Source organism: Myxine glutinosa, chromosome 5, assembly GCF_964187855.1.
Source record: "Myxine glutinosa chromosome 5, kmMyxGlut1.1, whole genome shotgun sequence".
Classification (NCBI taxonomy): Eukaryota; Metazoa; Chordata; class Myxini; order Myxiniformes; family Myxinidae; genus Myxine; species Myxine glutinosa.
In genome coordinates this window covers 130,847,837-130,865,780 of record NC_136265.1, presented here as the reverse complement: position 1 = coordinate 130,865,780, position 17,944 = coordinate 130,847,837, and the positions used below count along the sequence as shown (strand labels likewise).

The 17,944-nt window shown below is 45.6% G+C and overlaps 1 protein-coding gene across 5 annotated transcripts in view; it reads left to right on the top strand.

The window, feature by feature from the left end:
- LOC137427079 (CD276 antigen-like) overlaps positions 1 to 17,944 on the top strand; it is a 338,480-nt gene continuing 320,536 nt past the window's right edge. For 4 of the 5 annotated variants that reach the window (XM_078778717.1, XM_078778716.1, XM_078778718.1 and 1 more), the window contains exon 1: positions 15 to 167. In XM_078778717.1, the coding sequence (XP_078634843.1) occupies positions 32 to 167 (136 nt within the window). In that variant the 5' untranslated portion in view covers positions 15 to 31. Of the gene's footprint in view, positions 168 to 17,944 lie in introns of all 5 variants that reach the window. The other variant, XM_078778719.1, reaches the window with a different exon arrangement.

The window sequence follows — 17,944 nt, the reverse complement described above, 5'->3', positions numbered from 1 at the left end:
GAAATTATTTGTTTGAATCACAAGTGTATGAATGTTTCTCCGTGGAGTTCGGAGACTGTGCCCGGTTTGTGTCCCAGATCCCGAGTTCCACTATAGTCTCGTCCACCGAAAAAACGCGATGTTCTTCCTTTACTTCTTCATCATCCTCGCTGAGATTCTTCTCTCCGGTAAGTTTTCTGTTCTCTCTTCCCTTCTCTCTCTCCCTTTTTTAATCGAATCTTCCAGAACTTACCTTCATGGTTTGTTTATTTATTAACTCATCGGATGATTTTCTATCACAAACAACTTTATTCTTCTCATGCAAAACGTTTATCAAGATCAATATTAAATATCGATAATACAGCAATGAACTCCCTTGAACGGCATTCGGTGGAGATCACACACCTGGGCCAGGTCGAAGAGCTCATGTTTTGTATCGAATAACAGGCTCGATCTGGATTCGGACCTGAACCAAAATCGAATTGCTTGTTCTTGTCACCACCCAATTCATAATCCGTCCACAACGTTTTGAGATACCTGCTCACAGAGACCAGCAGGGATGAAAACAATGTCCATCCACCTTCAGTGGTGGAGGTAATTAACTATAACATGTTTCCTTCACAAATAATATTCCAATATCCCAACACATCGCCGTTCAGATGCTGCACGAGTAATGACGTCACAGTATGCATTCCTCAAATTCCCAGTTTTTGTGATGAAAATATGTCGTTTTAAGATTGATAATATCAGGATAATCCATGGGGAGAATAATAAAATTTATTCGTTCAGAATGAAACTCAGGACCGAGGGATTCAGAGATTTGAACTAAATGTGTGACGTAATCTCCATTAATTGAAATACCAAGGAGATGAGAGAAGAATGGGGATTGACTCCTTATAAAGAGAAAGAAGAGAGAAAACAACGGTCTAAAGGGTTTAAAGAATCAAGGCTCTTAAAAGGGCCAAATGGGGTCTAAAGGTGTCTAAGAATGAAAGGATCAAAAGTCTCCAAATGGTCTTGCATTGTCCAAAGGGTCTTGAATTAGCCAACGGGTCTTAAATTGGCCAAAGCGTCTTAAAAAGTCAATAGGTCTGAAAAGTGTTGAAGAAGGTGTATACGTCTCAAAAGGGTCTAAAGGGTGTAAAAGGTCCCAGGTGTCTAAAGGGGTGAAAGCGATCAAAGGCGTCTAAAGGGTCTAAAGTGTTTAAAGATTCAAGGCTCTTAAAAGGGCCAAATGGGGTCTAAAGGTGTCTAAGAATGAAAGGATCAAAAGTCTCCAAATGGTCTTGCATTGTCCAAAGGGTCTTGAATTAGCCAAAGGGTCTTAAATTGGCCAAAGCGTCTTAAAAAGTCAATAGGTCTGAAAAGTGTTGAAGAAGGTGTATACGTCTCAAAAGGGTCTAAAGGGTGTAAAAGGTCCCAGGTGTATAAAGGGGTGAAAGCGATCAAAGGCGTCTAAAGGGTCTAAAGTGTTTAAAGATTCAAGGCTCTTAAAAGGGCCAAATGGGGTCTAAAGGTGTCGAAGAATGAAAGAGCAAAAGGATCAAAAGTCTCCAAATGGTCTTATATTGTCCAAAGGGTCTTGAATTAGCCAAAGGGTCTTAAATTGGCCAAAGCGTCTTAAAAAGTCAATAGGTCTGAAAAGAGTTGAAGAAAACTCTCTTCCTCACTCGCCCTGCACTGCACTCTCTCCACCTCACCCCCAGGAATACCTCTGGCTACGGCTTCCCCATCGCTCCCACCTCTTGTTCATATGTGTGTTGTACCGTCCACCAAACAGTGATGACTCCATCTACATCTCGCTGTCTGATAATATGGACCAACTTCTATCTACTCATCCCAACTCTCTCTTCCTCATATGTGGTGATTTCAATTGTCACCATGCCAGTTGGCTGGGTGTGGGTACCTCTCTCACCAGCCATGGCTCCTCAGCAAAGAACTTCTGCGACTCACTGGGCCTGACACAATCTGTCAATTTCCCGACCTGGATCTCAGTCAACGGAGCATCTTCTCTTCTGGAGTTGGTTATGACTAACTTCCCTGAAAATGTCTGCTGCTCTTCTTCTGCTCCAATCGGCTCATCTGATCATGTGCTTGTTAAAGTGGACATCTCTCTGACCATTCTCAGGGAGCCTGCTCAGCGTCGACGAGTCTGGCATTTCACTCAGGCCAACTGGCACGGTCTTCAAGCAGCCTTCAATCATCTGGACTGGTCTCCCATCTCTACCCCCTCTGACATCAACTCGTCCTGGGAATTCTTCCAAAGTAAATTGCTCTCTCTCATGCACAGATTTATCCCATATCGTCTTCAGTTGTCATACCCTTCCTCCCATCCATGGTACATGGAATCTTGTGGTGAGGCTGTTGCCCAGAAAAAAACTTGCCTTCGTCTCCTGGAAAGCAAATCCAATGGAAGGAAATCTCATTTCTTTCACAAAGCCCGAAACAAGTGTGTGTCCACCCTCAGGAGAGCCAGGAAAAAAATCTCTCCGTTCTCAAGACCGAACTCTCTTATCTGTCTCCCTCTTCCAAATCCTGGTGGCATCTGGTCAAATCTGTTTCTGGTGTTTGTTCCCCCCCCCCCCCCCGCCCCATCCCCTCCCTTACCTCAAACGGCTACACAGCTGACTCCGCACGTGAAAAAGCTGAATGCCTCAACTCTGTGTTTGCCTCCAAATCTTGTGTCCCAAACCCATCCCTATCTGTACCCACCATACCCAGCTGCTCCTGGACTCCGTGTCCTTTCCTCCTGACAAGGTGGAAAAGTTTCTGTCAACGCTCGACTCTGATTCTGCAACTGGCCCTGACGGCATCAGCCCACTGGTCCTAAAATCCTGTTATTCCGCTCTTTCACTCCCTCTCTCTGTTCTCTTCACCCTCTCTTTTGCTCAAGGTCAACTGCCATCTGCTTGGAAATCTGCCAACATCACCGCTTTGCACCAAAAAGGTGCAAAAACAGATCCTAGCAACTACAGACCAATCAGCCTTCTCCCAATTATCAGCAAAGTCATGGAATCCATCACCGCTTCGGATATGAAATCTTTCCTCTTCTGCAATGGCTTGATCTCTGATCATCAATTTGGTTTCAGACCAGGTCACTCTACTCTGGACATGCTGCTTCTGCTGTCTCAACAATGGATGGAGGTCCTCAATGCCAAACAGGAAATTAGAGCTGTCTCCCTCGACATATCACGTGCCTTCGATACGGTCTGGCACCCCGCTCTGCTCACCAAACTCTCCTCCTTTGGTGTCCATGGAAATCTCCACGCATGGCTGGCGGATTTCCTCTCTAGTCGTAGTCAACGTGTGGCCCTGAATGGGTTTCTCTCATCTCCTCTTCCTGTTTAGGCTGGAGTTCCCCAAGGCAGTGTTCTGGGCCCTGTGCTTTTTCTGGTCTTCATCAATGATCTCTCTGACTCTCTTGAAAATCCTCTCTATCTCTTTGCTGATGACTCCACTCTCTGCCGCTCCATTCCTCATCCCTCAGATCGGCAGTCTGCAGCCTCCTCACTCTCTGCAGACCTGGACAAAATCACAGACTGGACAAACAAGTGGAACATGTCTTTCAATCCTGACAAATCTCAAACTCTTACTATGTCTCTCCGAAAAGACCGACTGGCCAACCCTCCCATCTACTTTCTGAATAATCCTCTCCAAGAAGTTCTGTCACTCAAGCTTTTGGGTCTCACTATCTGCCATGATCATTCCTGGGAAAACCACATTTCCAAGCTGGCCTCCAAAGCCAGTCGCCGACTGGGCATCCTCCGTCGTGCGAAGTCCTTCTTTGGCACACCTGAGCTCCTCACCACATACAAGGCTTTCATCCGCAGCTCAATGGAGTACTGCTCTCCCCCTCTGGGCTGGTGCTCCTGCCTCACACCTAGCTCGTCTTCACGCTGTTGAAACCAAAGCGTTCAGAATCATTGGAATCTCCCACGATGACGCTACCTCCGAGGGCCTTTCACTTACTCACCGCAGGCAGGTCGGTGGTCTTTCCGTCTTCTACCGACTCCTCTCCGGCCTTTCTCCCCCAGCTCTCTCTGGGCTCTGTCCCCCAAATATTCCGACAGGTCGCACAAGATCTGCCTGCAACCCTCTTATGGTTAAACTGCCAAAATCAAAACTCTCTGCTTACCTTCACTCCTTCATTCCTCTTTTCTCCCGCCTCTGGAACAAACTCCCTCACTCTCTTCAATCCCACTCCTCCCTCCAGGTCTTTAAAACGGCTGTTCACCACCATCTCTTATCTTCCCCAATCCAAAACCTTGATCTTTTCTACCCCCGCTAATTTCACCCCAAATCCACTTTTTTGAGGTGTCGACTTCTTTCGTGGAAGTCCTTGGTGTCCTTGCGTTTTATACCTATCCTGCCTCCCCCCAGGCCCTCTCCCTCCCACACATCTCCCGATGTCCCTGCTCTCAAATGTTGTGTTTGTGTGCTTCCTCCCCTTCTCTCTCCATCTTGTCGACCGCTCTCCTTTTTATATACTTTGTTTGCTTGTTTGTTTGATTTGTTTGTTTGTTAAATGTTAGCTCTTTCACGAGCCTCGACTCTGTATACAACAAAAAAAAGAAAAAAAAAGAGAAGGTGTGTACGTCTCAAAAGGGTCTAAAGGGTGTAAAAGGTCTCAGGGGTCTAAAGGGTTGAAAGGGATCAAAGGCGTCTAAACGGTCTAAAGAGGTCGAAGGGGTCAAATGTGATGTAAAGGGTCGAAAGGGATCTAGGGGGTATAAAGGGTCGAAAGGGTCTTAAAGGGTCGAAAAGTTCTAAGCGGTATATTAACGTGTAAAGGGTCTAAAGGAGTTTAAAGGGTATAAGGGTTGCCTTTATTTAAGGCTTGGCCTCGATGAGCACTATATAGTCCATGACTGGAGCCTTCAACATAAAAAAAAAGTTTTTTAAAAAACCTGAAAAAAACATTCAAACTAGAAAGCATCTGAAAATGCAAAGCCCGCCCGCGTGAGTTTGTATTCAAACGTCTTCTTCGTCTTCCGTATGCTCAAAACAACTAAGAGTTTTAAAAAAATACAAAATGAAAATTGATGATTTTTGCAGCCTTGACCTTTGACCCTTCGATCTAAAAGCAATCAGCTTCTAGCTTTTGATAGGTGAACCAATTCAGTGACCTAATGTGTAAATTCTTAAAATTTAAGGTCATTCAGATGGAAATTGATGATTTTATATGATGCTGACCTTTGACCTTTTGACCAAATTATTAATTTGCCTTCTCCATATCATAATAAAGCTTTGATGAAAATTTTATGACAAAACTCAAATGGTAAATTTCAATTTTAGGTTAATTGGATGAAAATTGATGATTTTACGTGAAGCTGACCTTTAACCTTTTGTCAAAATTATTATTTTGCCTTCGTATTATCATAATAAAGCTTTGCTGGAAATTTCATGACAGTAACTCAAATGATAGAATAAAAGTTATGGTCTGGACAGACAGACACACACACAGACAGAAGTGATTAGAAAGCTCAGACTCCTATGCAAGGGACGGGCTAAAAAAAAAAACGGTGGGTTGGCCTCAGGAGATGGAACAGAGGTCCACCGGAATATTGGGTCTCAAAATATCCACCTCCGTTTGTGTGTGTGTGTGTGTGTGTGCATGTGTGGATGTGTGTGTGGATGTATGTATGTATGTGTGTGTGTGTGTGTGTGTGTGTGTGTGTGTGTGTGTCTGTGTGTGTGTGTGTGTGTGTGTGTGTGTGTGTGTGGATGTATGTATGTATGTATGTATGTGTGTGTGTGTGTGTGTGTGTATGTGTGGATGTGTGGATGTATATGTGTGTGTATGTGTGTGTGTGTGTGTGTGTGTGTGTGTGTATGTGTGGATGTGTATGTGTGTGTGTGTGTGTGTATGTGTGTGTGTGTGTGTGTATGTGTGTGTGTGTGTGTGTGTGTGTGTGTATGTATGTATGTGTGTGTGTGTGTGTGTATGTATATGTATGTGTGGATGTGTGTATGTATGTGTGTGTGTTTGTGTGTGTGCGTGTGTGTGTGTGCATGTGTGGATGTGTGTATGTATATGTGTATGTATATGTGTGTGTGTGTGTGTGTGTGTGTGTGTGTATGTGTGGATGTGTGTGGGTGTATGTGTGTGTGTGTGTGTGTGTGTGTGTGTGTGTATGTGTGTGTGTGTGTGTGTGTGTGTGTGTATGTGTGTGGTGTATGTATATGTGTGTGTGTGTGTGTGTGTGTGTGTATGGATGTGTGTGGATGTGTATGTGTGTGTGTGTGTGTGTGTGTGTCTGTGTGTGCACGTGTGTGTGTATGGTTGTGTGTGGATGTGTGTATGTGTATGTGTGTGCGCGCGTGTGTGTGTGAATCTTTTGTTTATCATGGTAAAATGTGTATTTCATCTCTCATTTGGGGAACTCAAATGGTTAATGTCATGTTAAAACCTGATGTGACGGGTAGATAACATCTGGCGATGACGTCACAGCTGGCACATATTTGCATGGCTTCCGTATCTCAAAATTTGGTACTACAACGCTGTTTCTATCCCTAATTCATGCAAAGACCCTCCGGCTCTTCACCAGTGGAGGAGTTTTAGTCAGTTTCAACTCAACGGGGACAAAATGGAGGAGCAGCTGAACTTTCCAATAATCACGTGTTCTGTATAAAAGACCCTGTATGTGTTACAATCCAGACTACAATTGGTGTGGTTTTAGAAGCTAAAGAAAAGTTTTCCGAGGAAGGGTGAATGCCCAAAACGTCCGTTTTACTTGGTTTCCATGGTTGTGCACATTACCTTTACAAACTTTCACTTTATAAAACCTTTCATTATAAATGATATTGTTATGGCGCTGGGGACTGGGGGTTAACACGAGGTGGTTCCTCACACCTGCTCGAGGTGGTTCCTCACATCTGCTCCCTGACCTCCGGAGCTAAGGTCACCAGGCCACAGATAACTCTGTGCCCCAATAGGCGCCCGCGGAACTACGTAACTTCCGGTTAGTGCACCCTTCCACAACAGTCACGTGATTGGATACGTTGAAAACAAACCACAAAAGGGCACGTGTTACAGCCGGAAATTATGGAAAGGGTGTTGGTTATTTGATCATAACTCGCTTAATTCTTGTCTGATCTTTAAAATTTTAACTTTCCGACAAGCTAGAAGTAATTCTCTTTCTAACAATAATATGACCCTACTGCAAAGCCGCAACGAGCCGGCGAAGCCAAAGCCTCTATTGAACTTTTTTGCAATTGTTTATGCATACTTCCGCATCCGCAAGATGGCGGCCTCCATGGAGCGATTTGGTGCGTCAAAGCTTCGAAATTCTCAAAGTATCCAGCAAAATCTGGCTTTTCAACATAATACGCGTTCATTCACAACACCGGCTTCGCCGGCTATAAAGTTTTATGAAAAATAATACGAAATGTTTGTATAGCCGGCCGTGGAACTACGTAACTTCCGGTTAGTGCACCCTTCGCGACAACAGTCACGTGATTGGATATGTTGAAAACAAACCACAAAAGGGCACGTGTTACAGCTTACTTCCGGTAGTCTCGCCCTCACCTATTGGTTGTTAGGCAACTGCAGACATCGGTTAGGATAATTGGGTCTAACATGGTCCCCTCACCTTTATGTCAAGGTACATGTTGGTGACCCAATGACCTCAGCTAAGGACCGAGCCCTCAGCGTTCACTCACCTTCCAACTACTATTACTAATCTGGCCGAGTGCACCATGAGTGAACACTGGTTCCAAGATGGTCAATCCAGAGGATTATTGCTAATGAGATTAGTTGTTACTTATTGGAGATTCAGTTCCCAGTACAAGTTTAGGGGTTAATTACTATCAATAATGAAAGAGTGAAGAGTCGAACGAACAGACGGACCAGAGGTGGGAATGAGCCGGTCATGGGTTGAATGAACAGAGGGAATGAAAGTGAGAGAATAGACCGATTGAATAGATGGATTGAAAGCACAACCAAATGTGGTTTTGAAGGAAAGATTGCTGGAATGGACAGAGTGGATTGAAGCACAGACCGAATGGGAATTGGTGGAATGAACCGAATGTGAATTGAAAGAAAGAATTTAGTTGGAAATGGGGAGACACAACACCTGGAATATACACAAAGAATTAAGTTAAGCACCCCCCCCGTTTTTTTACAACCTCGCACATTACAAGTTTGTTGTCGTCAAAACAGTGTAATATACCCATGATATTGCTATATTTTCTGGAGAAGTGATATTATGGTCACATAAAAACTTAACAATCATGCCGTTTTCAATATTTTATTCTGAATAATTTAAGGTGAAATATTTTGGGAATTTTAGGCATATTTTCACCTCAATTTAAGTATGGAGCTATAGGTCCATCACGGACAGTGTGGATGACGTTTATGTTTTCTAACGTACAGTCATTGTTCTGAGAAGACCTCTAGCGATCTTTGCGTCAATAACGTGTGTAGGACCCACGTGATCGGATCACTGACTCAACCAATCACTTTTTTTCACTTTGATCACTCAATTTCATCAATGGATAATTGCTAATGTCATACCAATCATTATTTGATCTCACATACCTTAGAATATATGCCAATGTATACATATACACAAAGAATATATATTAGGGGGTGCTTACCTTAATTCGTTGTGTAGGGGTGCTTAACTTAATTCTTTGTGTATACATAGACTGACTAACCACAATGCATGTTTCCATTCCTGAACCCCTCAAAAATTGGCAAAGGTCTACCTTTACATTGATTAAGAAAGAACTATTTCAGGATGCCTATAGTGTACTGGATGCACTCACCCTGGGGGTACATTTTCCAAAACCACAACAACATATTTACATTCTTATCCTTCACAAACCATTCCATTACAAATGATGCATTTACATTCTTATCCTTTACAAACCATTCCATTACAAATGATGCATTTACATTCTTATCCTTCACAAACCATTCCATTACAAATGATGCATTTACATTCTTATCCTTCACAAACCATTCCATTACAAATGATGCATTTACATTCTTATCCTTCACAAACCATTCCATTACAAATGATGCATTTACATTCTTATCCTTTACAAACCATTCCATTACAAATGATGCATTTACATTCTTATCCTTCACAAACCATTCCATTGCAAATGATGCATTTACATTCTTATCCTTTACACACCATTCCATTACAAATGATGCATTTACATTCTTATCCTTCACAAACCATTCAATTACAAATGATGCATTTACATTCTTATCCTTCACAAACCATTCCATTACAAATGATGCATTTACATTCTTATCCTTCACAAACCATTCCATTACAAATGATGCATTTACATTTTTATCCTTTACAAACCATTCCATTACAAATGATGCATTTACATTCTTATCCTTCACAAACCATTCCATTACAAATGATGCATTTACATTCTTATCCTTTACAAACCATTCCGTTACAAATGATGCATTTACATTCTTATCCTTTACAAACCATTCCATTACAAATGATGCATTTACATTCTTATCCTTCACAAACCATTCCATTGCAAATGATGCATTTACATTCTTATCCTTTACAAACCATTCCATTACAAATGATGCATTTACATTCTTATCCTTCACAAACCATTCCATTACAAATGATGCATTTACATTCTTATCCTTTACAAACCATTCCGTTACAAATGATGCATTTACATTCTTATCCTTTACAAACCATTCCATTACAAATGATGCATTTGTTGTGAAAATCAAGATACAACAGCAACCCAAAGTAGGTTTAATCGTAATTCGTTCTCAACATCTAGAGAGAAACCAATAAACATGGTATTAATAATACATACAGGTGAATACAGGTGCGGACAGGCTGTATGACTATAAAAGCTTTGATACATATTGCAGACACGTTACCTTTCTATGGGAAGCCCAGAGAAGCTCTCGAGGTACATCGCTAGGGTTACATCGTGGTGATGGATCTACATCGCCTGTCCGCGCTGATATATATATAGGAACCGAGAAAGGGTCGCGTAGCGGCCATGAGGCGAATAACATCAGTGTCGTAATTTGGATGACGATTTCATTACATTCTCCCCGCGCTTAGATCCAAACTCGGCGGTGAAGAACAGCAGACACATACAGAGGAATACATAGGAATGCAAAGAACGAAATACATTGGAAAGATGTCACTGCCGGTCGAACGTCCAAGGGGCCATCAATCCCGATGGCAGGGTTACTGCATTTCAGCCTGTTAGCCTGGTTAGCAATCAATCTCCAGCTATAGATCTATCGAGGAGGAAGTCCCAGTCAAGAAGATATCGGACCGAGCAAGCAGTGGTCATCCCAGGGAGAAGACGTTGAGCCCGTGGGTAGTAGTAGTCTTCCTGTGGGGTAGTCTGAGTAGATAAGTGTACCTCGTTGAACAGTGAGAAACGGCACAGTAGCTAGATGGATAAGGTGTACCTTTGAGATTCGCAACTCATTACATAAGGTGTGCCATGACGAAGAGCGACTGTCCATACGACGCAAAGCAACGCATTACAGGCAGATGTCGGTGTGGCAGATGTGTAATTCAGTAAACCATAACAGTAAGTAAGAAGACCATTACAGGCAGATGTGTCGGTGTGGCAGACGTGTAATTCAGTAAACCATAACAGTAAGTAAGAAGACCATCACAGTAGGTCTGTACCCGCCCTGGCTCCCAAGGGTACATACGCAGTACAAGCGCATGTAGCGGCACGCGAATCTACCGTTGGCAGCGATCGCACGAGACACGAGCGGCCTCTGAAGGCTGCCTGGACGACCGGCATGGCCGATTACGACGACGCACAAACGGTCGAAACGCGCCTCTCCAGCGAAGCGCGCAGGACCGCCGGGATGCATATGGCAAGCTTGTCCATCTGCACCGCGCGCGGAGGATCGGAGAAGATCGGCAGACCGAGAGAGTCCCGGCTGGACAAACCATGTTTGTCCCAGCGTCGTCCCGGATCGTTATGATTGATTGTCATGATTGTCACGCGGATCGGAGAAGATCGGCAGACCGAGAGAGTTCCGGCTGGACAAACCATGTTTGTCCCAGCGTCGTCCCGGATCGTTATGATTGATTGCCATGATTGTCACGCCAGATGGCCCGGATGGATTGGCCATCCCGGATGTCCGACCGATCCATCCAGTTAACGCCAACGTGGCATGGCACGGATCCAGCCGGACCGCGGTTGGATCGTCCATCCACGGACGCAATACCGCAGTGCAGCTCATTGAGGCTGCATTGGGAGGGAGAGGTGTACACTAATTGATTGATTAATTGTATATTTAAAATCAATAAAAGATTATCACAAAATATTTTCATAATCAATTGGCTCATCGCATAACTAAACCACAAGGGGCGAGGAGGGAGTCGCCACCCGGGCGAGCAACAAGAACCTCCCGGGTCCCCACAAGAGTCGAGGTGGCCCGATCACAGGGAGGGGCCATGTCGAGAAAAGGTCGCAGGGGCCATCGGTCACGGTGTACCCCAGAAAACTATCCATCGTGCGTAGGGAGTATGTGCACGTATCCTCGTGCATAGTTAAGTGAGGCCAGCGCGACCTCAAGGAAGCGCGACAGATTAGCTACATAGTAAAGTGAGACCAGCGCGACCTCAAGGAAGCGCGGCAGATTAGCAACATGGTCATATCCCTTGGACATACTATCCACAAACCGCAAGAATATCGTGGTAGACTAAACATCTGTTAAGGAGGTGGCTGCAGCGCGCTGCATACCGAAGACAGACGACCTTCACAGTCTGGGTCAGGCTGAGTCACAGTCAGACTGGGGCAGAGGGAAATGGAATCAGACGAGGCGTCTCGCAGTCTCGAAATGTACGAGGCAAGAGCTCTGTCCGATAACAACGAGCCCAGAGTCAAGGGCTAGCAGGCAGTACGGTGTCACCGTGTACTCCCTAAACGGTGCTGGCGCTCGACCCTGAGGTCACGTCGTTACGTAAAGGTCAATTGGTACGTAGTTATCAAGGTACATTGAAAGGTAAACGAATCCCCGATGAGATCGCGGGAAGCACGCCATTACGTTAATGACGCCGTGAAGCGAACGCGTCAATGACGCTGTAAAGCGAACGCGTGATATAGTCGATGACGTCATCAATTAGGTCGGGCGGGTTTAACGGCGAGTTCTAGCTGAGCGGTATCCCCCAGACGGAGTACAGTAGCACACCAAAATCTAACGTCTCGCGTGCAGCAGCATTCGAGCGAGCTCGAGATCGGCATACGAACCCGGCCGACGGTGAAAGTAACATCTAGGGCGCACCGCGTACGAGGGAAACTGAAAGTTGAGCTCGGCCTGTTGATCCGGTGCGGGTGAGCCCGCCGAGTCGAGGGGCGAGCACGCTTGGCAGCGATAGACTGCACGACTAAGGAGCGAATACATATAACGCCCTGAAGTAGCATCTCACATTACATTGCCATCTCACGCCATCCCCTGTCTCGGTTCTCCCCAATCTCTCCTACTGACCTCTCTGAACTCCTCATAGGAATGAAAACTGCCACCTGCACTCTTGACCCCATCCCCTCCAGCTTTGTCAAAGCCTCCCTCCCTGCTCTCTCTCCACTTATCATTGCAACAATAAACTCCTCCCTGTCTACAGGCATCGTCCCACCTTCCCTCAAAATTGCTGCTGTTACCCCCATTCTAAAAAAACCTGGTCTAAACCCTGACACCCTAAACAACTTCAGACCCATCTCCAACCTACCCTTTCTGTCAAAAGTTTTGGAACGCGCTGTAGCCACTCAACTCAAACATCATCTCTCTGCCAATAACCTGTATGAAACATTCCAATCCGGATTCCGCTCCAACCACAGTACTGAAACTGCTCTCCTCAAAATCACCAACGACCTTCTCCTCTCCTCTGACGCTGGCAACCTCAACATTCTCGTCCTCCTCGACCTCAGCGCTGCCTTTGACACCATCGATCACACTATCCTCCTCACCCGACTTGAATCCACCTTTAACGTCACCGGCACTGCCCTCTCTTGGATTAAATCATACCTCTCTGACAGATGCCAGTTCATCTCCATCAATAACTGCAAATCCCCCACTGCTCCCCTCCCCCAAGGTGTCCCCCAAGGTTCAGTTCTTGGCCCCCTCCTCTTCATCCTTTACCTGTCCCCGCTCGGTCACTTAATCCGCCGTCATGGTCTCCAATTCCACTGCTTCGCCGATGACATCCAGCTTTTCATCTCCACCAAGTCCGTCTCCACCGACACCCACTCTATCCTGACAAACTGCATCACTGAAATAAAATCCTGGCTTCAAATCAACTTCCTCAAGCTTAACTGTGATAAATCTGAAATAATCATCATTGGCCCAAAAACGCTCACAAAATCCACCCATAACTTTGCCCTCAACATCGACGGTATCCCAGTATCCACCTCCCCTCACATCCGGAATTTTGGCGTCATCTTTGACCAAACCCTTTCCTTCGACAAATACACTAAACAGATCACAAAGTCAGCCTTCTTTCACCTGAAAAACATTGCCCGTCTCCGCTCATCCCTCTCCTCCACGGCTGCAGAAACCCTCATCCACGCCTTCATCACCTCCCGTCTGGACTACTGCAATAGCCTCCTCTATGGTTCACCCTCAAAAATCACCAATAAACTCCAATACATTCAGAACTCCGCTGCCCGTCTACTCACTCATTCCCGGACCCGTGACCACATCACCCCCGTCCTTTACAAGCTTCACTGGCTCCCCATCCCCCAGAGAATCCAGTACAAAATCCTCCTCTTGACATACAAAGCCCTCCATAACCTGGCCCCATCCTACCTGGCTGACCTCCTCTCCAGACACACTCCCACCCGCAACCTCCGCTCTGCTGGTACCAACCTCCTGACCCCCTCCATCCGGACCAAATTCAGATCCTGGGGGGCCAGGGCCTTCTCCATCGCTGCTCCCACCCTCTGGAACTCACTACCTCACACCATCAGAGACTCCTCCTCACTCACCACATTCAAAACATCACTAAAGACCCACCTGTTCAACGCTGCATTCAACATTCAACCCACAGCATTTAACCCCTGACTATCTCTTCTCCTTCTCCCTCCTTTTGCTTTAAATATTTCATTATTGATTGTTGTCTTTTTGCAATTGTTGTTTTCATGTATTGTTATGCATTATGTTTTCCACTCTGTCAAAGCGCCTTTGGGCTTCTGGAAAAGCGCTATACAAAATAAATGAATTATTATTATTATTATATTACATTAACTCACATTAACATTAACATCACATTAACACCACATTAACTCAATCCAACAGCTTATCAAATTAAATTAATTGGGTGAAACGCGGGGTGTGTAAAAAGGAACGATAGCATTCGGTCAACATACATTCCATGCACAGCACGTTTACAATGGTCGCAGGTGTTTAACGAGAACGCCGTTTGAGAGCGGGAACACGAAATCAAGTAAAACAAAGGACGAAGACGAACGAAGAAGAACGAACGAAGAACTACACATGGTAGCCAGGTATACGAACAACCATCATAAGCAGAACCCGAGTGCCGTGAAAGGCTATGAAGGTCCCGCTCGACGTCCTTAGAAATTCATCCGTGCTGCGACGAGTCCTCGCATGGTGCCAAGCGAGCCTCCATTGAGGCGATTCCGGGCAGCGGTCCGTAGAAATTCATCCGTGCTGCGACGAGTCCTCGCATGGTGCCAAGCGAGCCTCCATTGAGGCGATTCCGGGCAGCGGAGTTCGTCGGCCTCGGGAAGTAGCCACATGCAGGTGGGACTGCGACGGCCGCGATCAGAATCGCCGGCCTCACAGAGTAGGGCCCGCGAGAGGAACCGCATGCAAAGGGGTTCATCCAGCGAAGATGCGGCGCGCGCAACTGGCGCGTCGTGCATTGTAGTGATTCCATCCAGCGACGGTGCGGCGCGTGACTCGCGCGTAAGAGGGGTTCCGTCGATCGGCGATAGGAATCGCCGGCGTTGGGCCGCAGAGAGGGCCGCGATGGGTTTTGGAACGTGCCACACGTCGCCACGTGTGGCTTCTTTTGATCCACGCGTAGCAACGTTCGGATTCGCGGCGAGGAGGTGCTCGGAAGCAGGATGGGATCGCGGGCCTCCCAGAGTATTGGCACGCGATGGGTGCAGTGCACGACGATTCGCGTGGAGGAGGTGGTTCCACCGAGTATCGAGTGGTCGAGTGAGCCGGTCGTGACGGCGTGATTCCGACGAGCAGTGCGCGCTTCACGCGGAGGAGATGGGCCACTGAGTAGCGAGTGGTCGGAGTGAGCCGGTCGTGACGGCGTGATTCCGACGAGCAGTGCGCGATTCGTGCGGAGGAGATGGGCCACCGAGTAGCGAGTGGTCGGAGTGAGCCGGTCGTGACGGCGTGATTCCGACGAGCAGTGCGCGCTTCGCGCGGAGGAGATGGGCCACTGAGTAGCGAGTGGTCGGAGTGAGCCGGTCGTGACGGCGTGAGTCCGACGAGCGGTGCGCGATTCCCGCGGAGGTGATGGTTCCACCGAGTAGCGAGTGGTCGGAGTGTGCCGGCCGTGTGGAGGCATGGCCGACATGGGAGACGTGATCACTCGCGTGGGAATCTCAACTCGGGCCGAGGCACGCATATCTAGGATGAATCCCTCGGACGGAGCCGTTAGCGCTTCCGAGCTGCGATCGGACGGGTAGGCCGGCGGCTCCAAGCGGGTCCGTCGTTCCGACGGGGTTTCAGCCGCAGGACGTTTCCCAGTAGCATCGTGCTCCAGGCATCGAGCCGGAGTCCGTCACGCCTGCTCTGCCGTTCGGGTCTCATGAGAGCAGGTCGCTTTTTGACGACGCGGTCCCGCGAAAAGGCTTGCGACGTCCCGTCTTTCGAGGCAGGCCGGCAGCGAGAGTAGTCGGAGCTCCGTTGCTGGAGCTAGCTTGACGGGTCCTCCGCTGGGCATTCTTCTCCGAGGCGAGCAGTGCAGGAGCGATGTCAGGAGAGGAATTACGATTAAGTGTTGTGAAAATCAAGATACAACAGCAACCCAAAGTAGGTTTAATCGTAATTCGTTCTCAACATCATCTAGAGAGAAACCAATAAACATGGTATTAATAATACATACAGGTGAATACAGGTGCGGACAGGCTGTATGACTATAAAAGCTTTGATACATATTGCAGACACGTTACCTTTCTATGGGAAGCCCAGAGAAGCTCTAGAGGTACATCGCTAGGGTTACATCGTGGTGATGGATCTACATCGCCTGTCCGCGCTGATATATATATAGGAACCGAGAAAGGGTCGCGTAGCGGCCATGAGGCGAATAACATCAGTGTCGTAATTTGGATGACGATTTCATTACAGCATTTACATTCTTATCCTTCACAAACCATTCCATTACAAATGATGCATTTACATTCTTATACTTCACAAACCATTCCATTACAAATGATGCATTTACATTGTTATCCTTTACAAACCATTCCATTACAAATGATGCATTTACATTCTTATCCTTTACAAACCATTCCATTACAAATGATGCATTTACATTCTTATCCTTCACAAACCATTCCATTACAAATGATGCATTTACATTCTTATCCTTTACAAACCATTCCATTACAAATGATGCATTTACATTCTTATCCTTCACAAACCATTCCATTACAAATGATGCATTTACATTCTTATCCTTCACAAACCATTCCATTACAAATGATGCATTTACATTCTTATCCTTCACAAACCATTCCATTACAAATGATGCATTTACATTCTTATCCTTCACAAACCATTCCATTACAAATGATGCATTTACATTCTTATCCTTCACAAACCATTCCATTGCAAATAATGCATTTACAATCTTATCCTTTACAAACCATTCCATTGCAAATGATGCATTTACAATCTTATCCTTTACAAACCATTCCATTGCAAATGATGCATTTACAATCTTATCCTTTACAAACCATTCCATTGCAAATGATGCATTTACAATCTTATCCTTTACAAACCATTCCATTGCAAATGATGCATTTACAATCTTATCCTTTACAAACCATTCCATTGCAAATGATGCATTTACAATCTTATCCTTTACAAACCATTCCATTGCAAATGATGCATTTACATTCTTATCCTTCACAAACCATTCCATTACAAATGATGCATTTACAATCTTATCCTTTACAAACCATTCCATTGCAAATGATGCATTTACATTCTTATCCTTCACAAACCATTCCATTACAAATGATGCATTTACATTCTTATCCTTCACAAACCATTCCATTGCAAATGATGCATTTACAATCTTATCCTTCACAAACCATTCCATTGCAAATGATGCATTTACAATCTTATCCTTTACAAACCATTCCATTGCAAATGATGCATTTACATTCTTATCCTTCACAAACCATTCCATTGCAAATGATGCATTTACATTCTTATCCTTCACAAACCATTCCATTACAAATGATGCATTTACATTCTTATCCTTCACAAACCATTCCATTACAAATGATGCATTTACATTCTTATCCTTCACAAACCATTCCATTGCAAATGATGCATTTACATTCTTATCCTTCACAAACCATTCCATTACAAATGATGCATTTACATTCTTATACTTCACAAAACATTCCATTACAAATGATGCATTTACATTCTTATCCTTTACAAACCATTCCATTACAAATGATGCATTTACATTCTTATCCTTTACAAACCATTCCATTACAAATGATGCATTTACATTCCGGTCGCCGGGTCTCTGCCGGGCAGCGCGGCAGTTTTCCCGGCTCTGCTCTGCTGCTCCTGGCTTCACCTGCTCGGCTCCTTCGCTGTTTCCTCGGGCTCACTCTCGTGGGTTGTGCCCATTGTTTGCAGCGGCGGTGGTGACGGTTTGCCGCCGTGATCTTGATTAGCGGCGGCGGTCGTTTGCCGCTGCATTTGCCGCTTTGCCTCCTCAACCTTGGCCTCGTGCTCGTCTCTTCGCTCCTGTCTGCC